This window comes from Colobus angolensis, unplaced genomic scaffold (genome assembly GCF_000951035.1).
Source record: "Colobus angolensis palliatus isolate OR3802 unplaced genomic scaffold, Cang.pa_1.0 Scaffold257, whole genome shotgun sequence".
Lineage (NCBI taxonomy): Eukaryota > Metazoa > Chordata > Mammalia > Primates > Cercopithecidae > Colobus > Colobus angolensis.
The window spans coordinates 2872767-2889253 of record NW_012115788.1 but is presented as its reverse complement, the minus strand read 5'-3'; the positions used below and the strand labels follow the sequence as shown (position 1 = coordinate 2889253).

The 16487-nt window shown below is 38.9% G+C and overlaps 1 protein-coding gene across 2 annotated transcripts in view; it reads left to right on the top strand.

Moving 5' to 3' along the window:
• The window catches only part of RORB (RAR-related orphan receptor B), a 190607-nt gene that overhangs the window by 151474 nt on the left and 22646 nt on the right, over positions 1 to 16487 (top strand). For both annotated transcript variants that reach the window (XM_011947024.1, XM_011947025.1), the window contains exons 5-7: positions 11341 to 11462; positions 12857 to 12989; positions 15820 to 15927. In XM_011947024.1, the coding sequence (XP_011802414.1) occupies positions 11341 to 11462; positions 12857 to 12989; positions 15820 to 15927 (363 nt within the window). The remainder of the gene's footprint in view (positions 1 to 11340; positions 11463 to 12856; positions 12990 to 15819; positions 15928 to 16487) is intronic.

Sequence of the window (16487 nt, the reverse complement as noted above, 5' to 3'; positions counted from 1 at the left end):
GTAGAGATGGTTTCACCATGTTGACCAGGCTGGTCTCGAACTCCTGACCTCAGGTGATACACCCACCTCAGCCTCCAAAAAGTGCTGATATTACAGCCATGAGCCACCATGCCTGGCAGAAGATATGTTCTTGACTACTAAGGAACCCACCTACCTGGGTCACCTGGGTCATTGGAGAGGGGCTTACTTGACTCTTCTGAAATTTTAACACCACCATGTTCTGTGCCAACCCCAGAATATCTCCCAAAGCCTACTTAATTTCAAAATTCTGCTTTCTATCTCAAAAAGGAATTCTTCCAGTTTGGGGCCAGTTTGTCACATTCCTAGGACCCCTATCATGGTTACACCTATAGTATTAACCAGTCTATGGCTAGGAATTATTGTAGAGGATACCTGGAACCACGGACTCTACAGTTAATCCCTAGGGCTATTTGAATGCATATCTTTCTAGATATCGTCTCATAACCCTGCAATGATGGTCTACAATCACCTAATAACATGTGCGGTGCTTCCCCACAACTGCAATAAATGGTAGAATGTATACAAAGCACTTTGTAACCTGCCAGTTTCCAAACAAATATAAATATGATTTACATCACAAACAACACACACACATGTGCTCAATTCAAGTACTCATGGACATACATATCTACTTACAGTACATGTGTGCATATCAGTCACTACATGCTTATACAGTTAATACAGTTAATACTGTTAATACAGTTTTCTCAATGTGCTAGCAATTCACTAGATTACATTAATCTTCTAAAGCACCTTTTTTATTTTGAGTTGAAATTGTGCAAAATTTATCTTCCTCAGTGTATTTCTCCTGGAGATAACTAGTTTGGGATCACATTTTGTCTTAGAATTCAGAACCTCGAAAGAAGATTCTAGAATCTACCAACAACAACAACAAAATGTTATTGAGAAGCTACTGGAACGCCAACTCCATTTTATACATTCAATTTCAAAAGCCATAGTAATTATAAAATCTTCTACAGTAAGCAAAAGGAAGGGAGATTTCAGGAGGTTCTGCCTGTGACTTGGAGGAGTAGGAAATGTTTCTATTTATGAAGTGACCTCAGAATCAGTCCCTAATGACAGTTGCCACATTGAATCGTATTACAAGATGTTATACTGCAGAGAAGCCATACTTTTAAGGCATTGCAAGCTTTGACATTGGCTCTCAGAGCTCTGAATTACTTTTCCACTGGTGGGGGTGAATGTATTAGCCACATTTTCAAGCACCCATTTTTGGAAGAGTTGATAAGGGTTAAAATACCACATGGGCTATGGAACACAGAAATGCCAATTGATCACAAGGTTGATGGAGATTAGTATACTCTGGTGTGATTACCATGGTATGCAACCAATTTAACGGGTGCTCTCTGCTAACCAATACAGGATTTATTTCTGTGATCTTTGCAAATGTGGGGAAACCTGCTGGAAATTGTCCCAGCTGGAAAAAAAATTTTTGTTTGTTTTATTTTATTTTTTGTTTAGGCTTTCTCTTGACAACATAATCTTAATACTGAGGAGACTGAATTTGCTGTTTATGTTTGAGGCATGTTTATGAGGCCTATTGGGGAACTGCTATGTGGTTTTCAGCGAGGTTTGTTCTGGAACAATTTGACACAATAAGGAACCGTAAAAACTCACTATTTTAAAGCATTAGTCAATTAAGTGCATTATTTAAATTACCAATGTGCTTTTTAAAATTTAGGGTGTTTGAAAATATAAAAATGGCCTCCAAAGATTACCTCTAAATTAGTTCTTCGAAAGGTCAGAAATGAATTGACTAAACCTCCAAAAGGGTGGCGAGGTGGGGGAGAGATTGCATCTGTTTAAATTAACAATCAATCCATATGTCAACAAAATTCAAACAGTGAAAATCAATCCTAGTGATGGCCCTGAGCAATTTTCATAATGAGGTTTCATCATCTGTGACCCATTTGTTGTCCTTTGGTAGCGTGTGGAGGTGCAGTTTTTGAGGAGACTAAAGGAAGATTTTCATGGCCTCTGGATTGTGCTGTTTTGGTTTGTCCTATCTAAGACTCTTCAAGTGCTTTTAAGCCTGTAAACCACACTCTCACCCTCTGTAACTCTGCAAGGCTTCTCCCTCATGCGTCAAAACAAAGAAAAATCTCACGTCGGCCGGGCACCGCGGCTCATGCCTATAATCCCAGCACTTTGGGAGGCCGAGGCGGGTGGATCACATGAGGTCAGGAGTTTGAGACCAGCCTGGCCAACATGGAGAAACCCTGTCTCCACTAAAAATACAAAAATCATCCAGGTGTGGTGGCATGTGCCTGTAATCCCAGCTTCTTGGGAGGCTGAGGCAGGAGAATTGCTTGAACCTGAGAGGTAGAGGTTGCAGTGAGCCAAGATTGCGCCACTGCACTTCAGCCTGGGCGACAGAGCGGGACTCCACCTCAAAATAATTGGAAGAAAATTCTCATGTAGCCTCTCCAGACTCAAGTTGTCAAGCTTCACACAGCGCTTAGAAAACATCACTGATGCCAAATCCTCTTGCAGATGGAGGATCAAACCCCCAAAAATGGAGTTAAATAGGTTAAGTGACTTCCCCAAATGCACAAACTAAAAGACTGAAAGGGGCCATGTTGACTTCCTTGGTCTTACTATGTAACTCCCTTAAAACTCATCAACTGCAGGACATTTAAGTAAATTAATCTTTCTGATTGTTCTGTGGAGGAGATCTTTTACTGTAAAAGTTCACTTTTAAATGTGATCTTTTTATAATAGATTCTTTCTCAATTTCGTCACCCGATTTCAAGAAAGGAAACTCTAATTTCCCAAAAATTAGACACACACTTGCAATACAGCAAAATGCTTGTGATCCAAAACAGCTTTCTCTTGTTAAATAAAGAAAGCACCCTCTTAGATAGTTAACTTGTTTTTGCTGCTTGTGCTTTTTTTCCCCGCTTTGGATATACTCTGTTTAAACACAAATGCCATGTAGATTCTTTCAGCTTTACTTCCTGCTTTCTTACCTTCTATTAGAAAATGCTATCTTACTTGAAGCCAGGCACGGTGGCTCACTTTGGGAGGCTGAGGCAGGCAAATCACCTGAGGCCAGGAGTTCGAGACCAGACTCGCCAACATGGTGAAACCTCCTCTATACTAAAAGATACAAAAATTAGCCAGGTGTGGTGGCTCGTGCGTGTAGTCCCAGCTAGTTGCAAGACTGAGAAAGGAGAATCCCTTAAGCCAGGTAGACAGAGGTTGCAGTGAACCAAGGGGGCACCACTGCACTCCAGCCAGAGCATGACTCCAACTCAAAAGAAAAAAAAAAATGCAATCTTACTTCAGCTTCCTAAAATTTGAGAAAATGTTAATTACTTTATTAATCTATTCATTCGGTTTTTGCCCAGCTATTACTATTACTTGCATTAATCTGATTTTTTATTTTTTTTCCATTTCATAGTTTATTGAACTGTATTTTATTATATTTTTATTGTTTTTAAAAGTTAACAGCATAATCTTACATTTTGTCAACATATTTTTTTCTGAAGAACTCTAGGAGCAAATTGGTCTTAGAATATTCAGGTCTGCATGAAGTAAAAATCAGTTATGCCATTCTCTGATATGTGAGTTGGCAACAGAATTTACATGTAAAGGAGACTGAAAGCTATCCTGATTAATTGAGGAGGAAGTAATGAGTGGTTGGACCATGAACTGAGCCAACAAATAAGTTATAAATTATTGATGCCCCCAAATTCTGCTTAAAAAAACTTAAGGAAACGAAATTCTAAATCTACTACTCTTCCTTTGAATCTAGAGATCACTAACAGATTGCTGTTTTAAGCTTAAATATATTGATGGTTTTATTCTGACAGCAGAATTCTATTTATGCTAAAAATAACCATCTCTAGGGATTAGAAAAATCAGAAAGGTCTTTAAATGACATTGTCTTTTCTGACATTGCCATCAGTGACAAACCACTAGACTTGTTCTATCCAATGACAGAAAACAAAACTGGCAGTCTGTTTTGAAAAAGGAAAAATGTGTGTGCATTTGGTTAAATGTTTCACCTTTCAACCAACTGTTTTTGTATGTTTTAGTTACCGCCTAAGAGCACAGATTCTAAGAAATCTTGATATTATGAAAACCTAAAGTAGGCACTTAAAACATGCCTTGAGCAAGTCCATAGAGATATCCTGCCACTAATTCAAAGTGAATCCCCTAAGAATTCCATTTTCGCACTAGTAGTATAAACTAAACAGAGAATTCAGTGGTACTCTAGATCCTTAAGGCAAGTGACAAATTAAAAATTCATTAATCACTTCGATTGAGGCTGAGATACGGTACTTTAGAAAGAATACTTAAAACTTTAAAATAAAAAAAAAAAAAAGTCCCTTGTGGAGAAAAATGAATAGAGGGTATAGTTCTCCAGGAAGAAACCATTCTTTCTCATGAGGAAGAAAAAATGGAGGGAGGAAGTGGGGGTAGAGAATTAGGAAGTTCAGGAGCAACACCCTCTAGCGCTATATATAGCTCTGAGTCTCAGCTTTCTCACCTTGGTGCAGTTGGGCCTCGGGTGCTCTTGGCAATAACACTGAAAGCAGCAGTTTTTAAAGATATACTCAACTTTCCCCACTCCCAGGATGTGGGATTCTAATGAAACTACCCGTGCAATCCGTATCTGAGACACCATAGCCTTTGGAGAGCGCCATTTGCTGAAATGTCTAGTGAAGCTAAAATAAGCCGCTTTGGTGGAAAAAACCCGCTGAGTGGTTGAAATCAGAGCTGCAGAAGGTCACTTGCTATTTTAGTAGCTGCAAGCTGGTCCTTATTTTATAACATCACAGTTATAAACAAGACATTGTCACCTTGCTTGTCAGTTTATTTCTTTCTCACCAAAATAAGCAGATGTAGCCCTTTTTCTTTCTACATAGAATTAGGTAATTTGGATGACTTGTTTCCAAACTTTGCTTAACCATGTGGATCAATATGTAAGAGAAGTTATTTTTCATGTATTTCTTTAAACATTGCTTCAAAATATTATTCTTACACCTTTTTACATCATCTGATATAATTGACCTTTTAAAACTCTATTTACCTGCCTGTATAAACCTTATCACGCACATCTCAATCATGCTGTAAATCCTTACATTGGACTTTCTTCTTTGATTTATTAATAGATCACAATGAGGAGTATTGAGGATGGGATAGGATATGTAGAAGTCCTTTACAGACTCAAGGAAAGACAGAGAGAGAGAGAGAGAGAAAGAGAGAAAGGAGACTCAACTAATTTCTAGGATTATTTAGATACAGTCCATTTGCAAATGGAGGAAGGAGGTTAGCTCCAGCCCCAGGGTTCTATAATTACTGCACACACTATTGAGAATTACCATCAATTTTATTCTAGTTTTCCCTTCAAAAATTTAATTTCTCTCTTCTTATTGCCCACCTCAAAATTAAAGATTACTCTTAAGACTTCTAGGGAGGTGTGACAATTTTAACAATATTTTAAAATATTTTTTCATCAAAGTGATACAGAAGTATATTTACCTATATCAATTATTTTAACACTTTCTAAGACTTTTTTTTTCATTTGAATCACACATTGCCATTTCTATCCCATAAAGTTGCTTAATATATAAAGTTACAAATTATGTTAATTGAATATAAATCTTGGATTCAAATAAGCCTTCCATTAAGAATAGTATCAGGGCCAAAGTTGAAAACAAAACAGCAGTTTTGCGGGGGGAGGTTTTACGTGTTTATACATATGATAATATAGAAGGGAAAGGAAGAGAAAGAGAGAAAGTGATAGCAAGTGATTGTTCATAAAATTAACAAATAGAAAATGAGGAATGTGGACTTAATATCAACCTGTAATACACACCCAATTTTTCCTTGCCTGCATCAATGTTCACTTTTTCCTTATCGTGATTAAAAGGAATGACTGGACAGACTGAGCATATACAATTGTTTTTCTTTCCTCTATGTGATTATATTAACTATCAAAGCAGCCCACATACTCTTAGTAAACTGAACAAACCTCTGTCTCACTGAACACATGTAGGGAATCTTAACTACTAAAAAGATGTAGCTGCATTTTCATTACAAGTTTTCTTTCACACCCACTTAAGAATTCTCCAGCCTCATCCCTAGTCTCAGGAATCGCAGAGCGTAGAGTTCATGTGCATCTCCTTTGGAGGTGGTGGAATTTCCCATCAGTTAGTTATCTGGGCAATATTCCTGTTGGACCTACTATTCCAGCACAGAGCATGCTGACTTCTTCTTCGACATGTACCATCTGCAGCCCAAGCCAGTCAAAGAATCCAACAAAAACTGAGCTGAAAACAGCTGCAATCCAAGTTAGGGTAACGGATGAAGGATGTGAGATTGCCCAGAAAGATTCCATATCCTCTGCTCTTTTACCTCAGTCTCTTTTGTCTGGACTTTCTCATGTGGCTGGTCCCTAGAGAGGACTACATTTACTTTTACGTTTTCTACTTTTCCAAGCAAGGACTCTTGAAAGTTCCTTTGGCTCCCAACAGGAACTTTGCATACTGTATTCATTGTCTCTCCTTTGGCCTTTCTTTTTAAATCCTTCTCTTTTCACAACTGCAGACTCTCAGTCTAAGCAAACCATCTCCTTGGACATTCAAACATCTTTCTAATTGATAGAATGAGCCCTCCAGCCTTGCTCCCATGAGACTAAGTCTAGCTGTACTGTGTCTTGTATCAACCTGAGATTTGAGAGGGTCAAGTTGGTTTTTGCACGTGGCTCACCTCTGCACTGCAGAACAGTGAGAGAAAGTAGGGGAGGAATGTGTCTGCAATTGCTGCTACCGTGCTTTTGCCTTCATTGCCATTCTTAATAAGTCTTATGCTCAAAAGAGATTTGACTTGTATTTCCCACCACAAGGATATGGAAAATAATTTTGCATGCTTACCATTTGACTTCAAAGCCATCTGAGTGCTCAGGCTTTAAGATCATCAAACAAAGGATCAATCTTAACACTTACAAGTCCTTTGCGAAATAAAGCAGACAATTGAAGGAAGGAAGAAGGGATGGACGGATCATCTTCAGCATTATCTTCCCTAACTCAACATTGGTTGAGCACCTACTATATTTAATATTTTCTCTCCGTGCCACATCTGCTGGTCCCATGTATTCTCCTTCAAAATTGTCTTGAATCTAGCTCCTCCACTCCACCTCTGTCATTATGACCTAGTCCAGACCTTCCTCAGAGCTTGCCTGAATTTTTGCAACAGCCTGATTAATTTCATGTACTCACTAATGCCATCCCATCTTTACCATGACCAAAGTCACCTTTCTAAAACAAAAACCAAGGCCAGGCATGGTGGCTCACGCCAGCAATCCCAACACTTTGGGAAGCCAAGGAGGGCAGATCACCTGAGGTCAGGAGTTTGAGAACAGCCTGGCCAACATGGAGAAACCCTGTCTCTACTGAAAATACAAAAATTAGCCAGGCATGGTGGCATGCACCTATAGTCCCAGCTACTCGGGAGGCTGAGGCAGGAGAATCACTTCAACCCCAGAAGTGGAGGTTGCAGTGAGCCACAGTCATGCCACTGCACTCCAGCCTGGGTGACAGAATGAGACTCTGTCTCAAAAATAAATAAATAAGCCAAGAAACAGACCATACTTTACAACTTTGGTTAGTTACCAGTTATCTCTGAATTGGTAAAATTCAAGCCAGGAAACACAGACTCGGTTTCAAAACATTGCTTACTAGCTCCATAGAAACTGATCTAGACTCACTTGGTCTTTTTGTTTTGTTTTGTTTTGTTTTTGACGGAGTCACGCTCTGTTGCTAGGCTGGAGAGCAGTGGCCAGATCTTGGCTCACTGCAGCCTCTGACTCCCTGGTTCAAGAGATTTTCCTGTCTCAGCCTCCTGAGTAGCTGGGATTACAGGCACCTGCCATCAAGCCCAGCTAATTGTGTGTGTGTGTGTGTGTGTGTGTGTGTGTGTGTGTGTGTGTGTGTGTGTGTGTGTGTTTAATAGAGATGGGGTTTCACCATGTTGGCCAGGATGGTCTCGATCTCCTGACCTCGTGATCTACCTGCCTTGGCCTCCCAAAGTGCTGGGATTACAGGTGTGAGCCACCGCACCAGGCCCTCACTTGCTCTTTCTACACCTCACTTCTATCCTCAGTAAAGGGGAGACTGTTGTAAAGAAGTAAAGGTTGTAAATATATAAGATGTAATGTCAGAAATTACCTAGCCTACAGCTAGCTTTCTATCTATCATTCCCTCTACCTGGGATGCATCTTTCTCTTCTCCATGTGGCAAACTGTGCTCATCCTTCAAGACCCAGGCATCTCCTCTATGGTTATTTTCCTGCCCCTCCCCCCAGACTAAGTTAGCCACTTTCTTCTTTGGGCTCCCACAATAACTGTGGGCATTTATTGCATCATGATATGAAATTATATTGTTGTAAGGTACTTTAAAACAAAGGCAAGTGTAGGGGATGGTGGTTCACGCCTGTAATCCCAGCACTTTAGGAGGCTGAAGCAGATGGATCATTTAAGGTCAGGAGTTCGAGACCAGCCTGACCAAGATGAGAAAACTCTGTCTCTACTAAAAATACAAAAATTAGTCAGGCATGATGGTGGGCACCTGTAATCACAGCTAGTCGGGAGGCTGAGGCACAAGAACAGCTTGAACCTGGGAGGTGGAGGTTGCAGTGAGCCAAGGTCGTGCCACTGCTCTCCAGCCAGGGCAACAGAGTGAGACTTGATCTCAAAAAAAGAAAAAAGAAAAAGAAAGGAAAAGAATAGAAAAGCCAAAATCTTTTTTTTTTAATCTGTACCTTGACCTGATATAGAGTACCTTCTCAAAAATATTTGGTCAATGAATATATGAAAGCATTATGCTGGGATCTGCTATCCAGTTCTTGAAAAGCTCATAATCTTGAAGGGTGTGGGACAAACATAGGGATTCAAATAACCACAGTAGGAGTCTCACTGGAACAAGGGCTCAATTAAGGCAGAATCAAAGTGTGATGGCAGCCAGCCCTTCTTCCTGAGGACATGGTTGGCAGGGAAACTTTCACCAGGCGTAGCCATCCGGGTTGAGTCCTGAAGCATGCATGTGGATTTAATTTCCTATTTCCTTAACCTTCCCACGTATTTATTATACCTACCTTTCCTCATAAACCATAGACTCCTATATTTTGATATCAGAAGGCCAGAGAATTCTTAAGCTTCGGCCAGCAGTTCCAGGCAGATATCATAAAGGAACAGCTAGAGTTTTTCATAATACAATTGTGAGTGGCAATGATCGTCTTGTTTATAAACCTTGAAGCCTGTAAATTACCAACACATCAGCATGTCTTTGAAGATGAAAACAAACTACACCAAGGAGATAATAGTTTGAAAACTATAAAGCTATAAATCTTTTGTTATCATTATATACCTACTGGAGAGCAAATATGTTTTCTAGATTCTAAGTAATTAGACTGCCCCAGTGAAATTGAAAAATGATGAGCCATGACATACCAATCTATTTTAATATGATGGATAGAGGAATTTTTTCCTTTTTATACTGTAGAAGAATGTTCAATAAAACTTCGAATACAGGATTTTCTAAAGAAAGGATTTTGTAATATCATAAGGCAATGCAAGTCTTGAAATGCTCAATGCTGAACCCAATAGAGTAGAACTATCGTCAGAAGTTAGCATTTGGTAGCATCTTCTACATGTATTATTTTATTTTGATTGAAAAACTCTAATAAATATTGAAATATCTTCCTTCAGTAGGATGGATTGCAGAATTAAATATATCCCCTGAATTTTATCTCCACTGGAGTCATCATATTGCTCCCCTGATGACAAACTATGTAGACTGTCCTAATAAGGATAACGGTGGCTACCATTTATTCAGTGTTTCCAATGTGCCGGGTGATGGTCTATAGGAGATTTTTATTTAGAAAATTTATTAGAAGCTTAAGTTTACAAATTTTTGTTCTCTACATCACTAAAATGTAATTTACTTCGTACCCTGTATACCAGAAGCTGAGCGAGATAGAAAGGAGACACCCAAATGCTGCTTTGAGGGCTGTCCTGGAGAAATGGGTTGGCCGTTTAGAAAGAACAGAACTTACGTTTGAAATGGCACAACCTGAAATACAAGAAAAGTTTATTTTCAACTAGCAGGTGGGATTACAAGGGACGGCCTTCTAGCTCTAGCCGCCTTCAGGGGACTCACAGCAGGCTGGTTTTGTTTTGTTTTGCTTTGTTTTTGAGACCGAGTCTCGCTCTGTCACCCAGACTGGAGTGCAGTGGTGCGACCTCCACCTCCCAGGTTCAAGCGATTCTCCTGCCTCAGCCTCCTGAGTAGCTGGGATTACAGGAGTGTGCCACCACGCCTGGCTAATTTTTTGTGTGTTTTTTTAGTCGAGATGGGGTTTCACTGTGTTGACCAGGAGGTCTCGATCTCCCACAGCAGGCTTTTATAAAGGACAGCTCTCCCCTTTTATCTGGTTCTATTGCTTAACTTTCATGTCTCAAAACCCAAAATGATTGGTATTTAAGATACAATGTGAAATACAACTGGATTGAGATAAACTGCCCAAAACTGTGCTTGCTACTAATTTTTGTGAATATAATCATTTAATCATTTTTAAACTTTTTAAAAGAAAATTATTATGTAAAAAATTTAAAAAGAGAATATAGTGGTCCCTATGACCCAATTCCAATCATTATCAACTCATAAGCCAATATCGTGTTGTGTATACCACCTCTCCTATTATTATGTCAGATGTTTACATTGCCGCAAAGTCAAATCTACAAAAATATTATCAGAAAATGTAATTTCTTTCCTTGTCCCTGCATTCTATTCCCCATTTCCTCTATATATAGCCTTTCTTTTAGTTTATTCTTTAATGCTTCCTTTTAAAACATATATAGGCAAATAAATTTATATTTTAATGCCCCTTTTCTGAGATAAACAATAGGGTTCTAGTGATTTTCAAAACATTTTAAAGTGTTTTGGAGTACAAGTGTTAAGACTGTTAGTTGCCTTTCAAGCCCAAAAGCAAGAAATATGATAATTTTATGTCTTTTTTATAAATAAATACCTTTGAATGGTTTACAACTTGTAAAACCCCTAGGTTGTGATCAAAAGATCTGGAGGAAAGCAGTAAATTTTGATTAAAATACTGAAAGTTGAAAAAGGCAATAAAGAGTTTGTCTGAAGATTTTAAGATAGATAGCAATGTTAAAGACACTTTAATACAGTTGGAGTATCTCCAAAAGGCATTCTTATAGTAAACACATTAAAAGCTAATGAGCAGAGTGATTTTATTCACAAAACTTTGACTTGATATCTTTTCTCACAGATCGAATTGCACAGAACATCATTAAGTCCCATTTGGAGACATGTCAATACACCATGGAAGAGCTGCACCAGCTGGCGTGGCAGACCCACACCTACGAAGAAATTAAAGCTTATCAAAGCAAGGTACTCTGGGCAACCATGAGAAAGTTTTTCTGTGATTACCCTATTGATGTCTTGCTCAAACTCAGCACTATTGGCACGTTGCGCTGGGCAATTCTTTTCTGTAAGGGCATCCTGGAAATTGTTCGATACTTACCAGCATCCCTGGCTCTACCCACTAGATGTGGCATCGCCCTCACACACACTTGTGACTACCAGAAATGTCTCCAGATACTGCCACCTGTTTCCAAGGAGGCAAAACTACCCTGATTGAAAACCCCTGCCCTATTTGAGTGACTACAGAGACTGTGCCTTCATCAAATGACTTTAGGACATCTCTTGGTGACTTCTTGGGTTGAGGCAAGGAGCAGGAGCAATGTAATAATCACAATGGTTGTAACTGTCACAAACTTATACAACAAATATATAGAACAAAGCTTTCTAAATTTTTTTCTTGCCCTACATGTTAAAAAGAGTCCAAAAAAAAGGAACAACTCATCCCATATTTTTATTATTATACTGTGTTATTTCTTTGGGTTTATTGAAGAAGTTTTTAAGAGGAATTTATTGTTGTTTTTCAGCATTTACATTATATTATTTTGGGATAGAGATCCCCAATTACAAAATCTACCAGTAGATGGAACTTTAATAAAATATATAAGTGTATGTATATCTAAATAAATGTTTATAATATGCTGATTTTTCTCCACCAGAACAATTAAATCTTAGTATTTTTATATAAATAGGGAAGCAAAGGTATTGCGTTTCTATGGTCAATACAAATTAGAATTAACACATTTCAAAAAATAACCTGAGAACTAAAATATATCTGGGGGATTCTATTGAACTTAGGAGAATGATTTGATTTGATATAATGTCTTTTTCCTTGGAATTCTTTTTATGCCAAAAAACAATCTTTGTAGGTCTGGAAAAAAAGACACAACATAAAAATATTACAAATTTAGTGTCCGTCAGGTACCCATGAAAACGACGTCATGGAAGCCTGTGAATCAAATCGCTATCCCTCAATGCAAAGCTTTGCTTTTTGTATTAATAGTATGTAAAGATAGATTTGTTATTTTCTTTACAAACTTAGGCTTCGTTTAGGTGAGAAGGAGGAAAAGGAGGAAAAAAATAGTAAAGAAAATAACAAAGCTATCCTTACATACTATAAACAACGTTGCTATTATTTCAGCCTCAGTACTTCGATCATTTTGGCCTACTGAGGTCCAAACAGGTCAAAATGTTATCTTAGGGGAAAAAAATAAAAGTAGTGCCCTCTTTTTTTAAAGGAATCATATAAATTCCCTCCTTGGGCCCCAACTGACAGGTAAGCACCAGGAAGGCAAATCTGAGTGTTCTGTTGACTCTCCATACGTCGTTTGCCCTATTTACATTGTGCATCTTCTCTCCTGAAGTCCAGGGAAGCACTGTGGCAACAATGTGCCATCCAGATCACTCACGCCATCCAATACGTGGTGGAGTTTGCAAAGCGGATAACAGGCTTCATGGAGCTCTGTCAAAATGATCAAATTCTACTTCTGAAGTCAGGTAAGCAAGAAGATTCATGGGGGGCCTATTTCAGATAAGGATGTGGTCAGCCCTTAGCACTGTGTTGATTCTAGAAAATCCTCCTTCCGATATGCAGCTCATTTCTACCACCCACATTGTCAGCCAACTCCCCGAGGAAACGCTCAGTAATAAAAATGCCCTGATACTCATTCAGTTCCCCTTTGAAGTCAAATACAATTTTGCTTATTGAAAGTGGAGCTATTAATTGCGGAGGTTGAGACACACAGTTTGACAGGCAGTGCAAGTAATTAGCGTGTCAAGGTGGCTGAATTGCTGAGCCGGCGCTAAAACGTACTCCTTGCCTTCTGTGAAAGGAAAAAAAAAATGCAGGCTAGCTGAGTTCTGCCTCTGTGGTCATTTCCAATCATTTTAATGAGGATAGCCTGCAGCCAGTATACACCAGGAGAAACTCCACGGTACTCTAATCTTTCCCTACCCTTCCCTCACACACTCTCTGACACACACAATTTTAACAGAAGTAGCTCAAGAAACTCTGCATATGATTGACTTTGCAGATGTTATTACCAAACAGGAAAAATAAATTATTTGTCTTTCTTGGGCCCCTTTGAAAATAGAAAATAAGAACCACGATGGTGTTTATATGAATTTTCATAGTCCTAGGCCATGATAATAATAGTAACAAACTCATATGTAAAATAACATACATATATGTTTATGTTTCCCTATGACATCTCAAGTAATCTTGTGAGATCTATATTATTATTTCCATCTTACAGAGGAGGAGGAAAAGATTCAGAGAAGTGAAGATCTATGTTCAATATTACAAAACCAGTACACGGCAAAGTTGGCATTTGAACTTGGGCCAAATATAACTGTTATTCTAAGATATTGCTGCTTCTTTACCCAATGACGCAAGCTGATGAAAACCTAGACTGAAGTGCCAACTTGATGTACCAGTCATCTAAACCACTGCAAAATTTAACTAAAACAACAGGAATTATTTATTTTCTCTCAAAGCTACAATTTGGGCAGGACTCAGCAGGAATGACCTTATCTCTGCTCCATGTGGCATTCACTGAGTCAGTTCAGCTGAGGGCAGAGGAATCCACTTTCAAATTGGCTCATTCACATGGCTGATGAGTTGTGCTGGTTGACAGCCTGGAACTGGGCTGGGGGCCTCAGTTCCTCTCCATGTGAGACCCTCCATAGACTGCTTGGACTTGCTCACAACATAATCACTATGCTCCAAAAGCTAGCACCCCAAGAGAACAAGGCAGAAATGCATAGACTTTTCTAACTTAACTTCAGAAAACAAAATATTGTTATTTCCATTATATACCATCAGTCATGAAAGCCCACCCAGATTTAAGGACAGGAGACATGGATTCCACTACTTGGTAGGGGAGTGGTAAGGTCCTAGAAAACATATGGGATGGAAGATATTTTTTCTGATCCTCTTTGAAAAGTGAAATCTGCCACACTTGATATGTGACCTTGAGCTAAACTCTCTAGATAGCGGTTTCTTCATTTGTAAAATAAAGAGATGGACTAGAAACAATGAATTCCAAACTCAGAATTGCATCAACAACATCAAAGGAGACTATTGACAGTTCAGAGACATGGGCACCGTGGGTCCCATGGAATCCAAATCTCCTGGAGGGGAACCCAGTTCACTGTATCTCAGATATAGACTCAGATATAGCCAATCCATGGGCTGACATTTGGGAACCACTGAACCATATAATCTTTAACATCTCTACCTGGTGTAAAAGTGTTGACTCTAGTCAAAAAGGTAGGCCTCCCGTAACTCCTCCATAAAATAGGGCTAATAAACTCATCTGAAATAGTTACTCTAAGGAGCAAAGATAAAAAATGAATGTAAGAGGCCAAAGAAAGTTCCTTCCATTGTGTAGATACTCAATAAATGGTACCCATCTACTGTGTGTGTCAGAAAAGCATTCCTTCAATTAATACTTGCAAATCCTCCCCATGTATAAGCCTCTATGCTAGGTGACATACCAAAGACAAGCAGAGAGAAATCAGCAAACATATTTACAGCAAAGGAAATAAAACAGAGACACAAAGATAAAGTGGTGGCCTAAGACAGGTACCAGAGTTGTAGGCTAATCACCAGTATGATGCTCTCATGCAAATCTGTGGCTGCTGAGTCTGGCTGTTAACTTCAACTACACTATGGGGTAAAAGTCCATTTCTCCAAAACATGGAGAAGCTATGCAGCAGTATTTCCTCAGGATGTTAATAGTGCTCAAAGGGAAAAACAATGGTAGTAAATAAATTCATTCAATAAATATTTACTTAGCAACTACTATGTGCTAGAAACTTTTCTTGGTCCTGGAGATGCAAGAGTGAATGCAATAATCATGGCTGCCTATCACTGCAGACAAAATTCTTGCTCTTATTTCATCAATTGCGAATTCAAGGATCAAACTAGCTTCAATATTAGTCAAAAAATAGAGAGAAATTTATTTTCAACAAGTAATGTCACTGCCCTCCAGCTAGCCACCTGTAAAATATATTTTCTCCTTAATTCTTCATGTAAGTATCAAGAAAACTTTATTTCTAACATATTAAGTTGGTGCAAATATATTAGGTTTTTGCCATTACTTTCAATGGCAAAAACTGCAATTATTTTTGCACCAACCTAATAGTTATTTTAGGGGAAGGAACTTAAGGGATTTCTGCAGGTGTGTGCCTGTGTGTCTGTATGTGTCTCTCTGTGTGTTTTACAGTTCTTGAAAGTCTCTTAGCTATATGCAGTAATAACTTCTTATTATTGGATATATATGTATATTTTTACTTTATCTTTATTTTTATTTTTTACTCATAGGTTGCTTGGAAGTGGTTTTAGTGAGAATGTGCCGTGCCTTCAACCCATTAAACAACACTGTTCTGTTTGAAGGAAAATATGGAGGAATGCAAATGTTCAAAGCCTTAGGTAAGTTTCCCTTTGATGAGGACACAATTTTATTAGCTACCATCAGTTTCTCCACTTAGGTTGAAATTGGCAAATGAAATGCCTTGATTCTTTGATGTGAACCAGTATCTCATTATTCGATAAGGGATGGACCAGGTGAGCTTGTAATTCAGGCGAGCCTCTCCTGATCTTGTAACTGTGGCCTCCAATACAAAAGAAAGAGAGAACTGAGGACCCTTCTGAAAACAACCCTATTGAGACGTGGGCATGGTGGCTCACGCCTGTAATCCCAACTACTCGGGAGGCTGAGGCAAGAGAATCACTTGAACACAGAAGGCGGAGGTTGCTGTGAGCCGAGATCATGCCACTGCACTCCAGCTTGTGTGACAGAGCAAGACTCCATCTCACATAAATAAAAAAAGTAAATAAAATTAGCCAGGCATGTGACACACACCTGTAGTCCCAGGTAGTTAGGAGGCTGAGGCAGGAAGATTGCTTGATCCTGGGAGATGGAGGCTACAGTGAGTCATCTTCACACCACTGCACTACAGCCTGGGTGACAAAGCAAGACCCTATTAAAA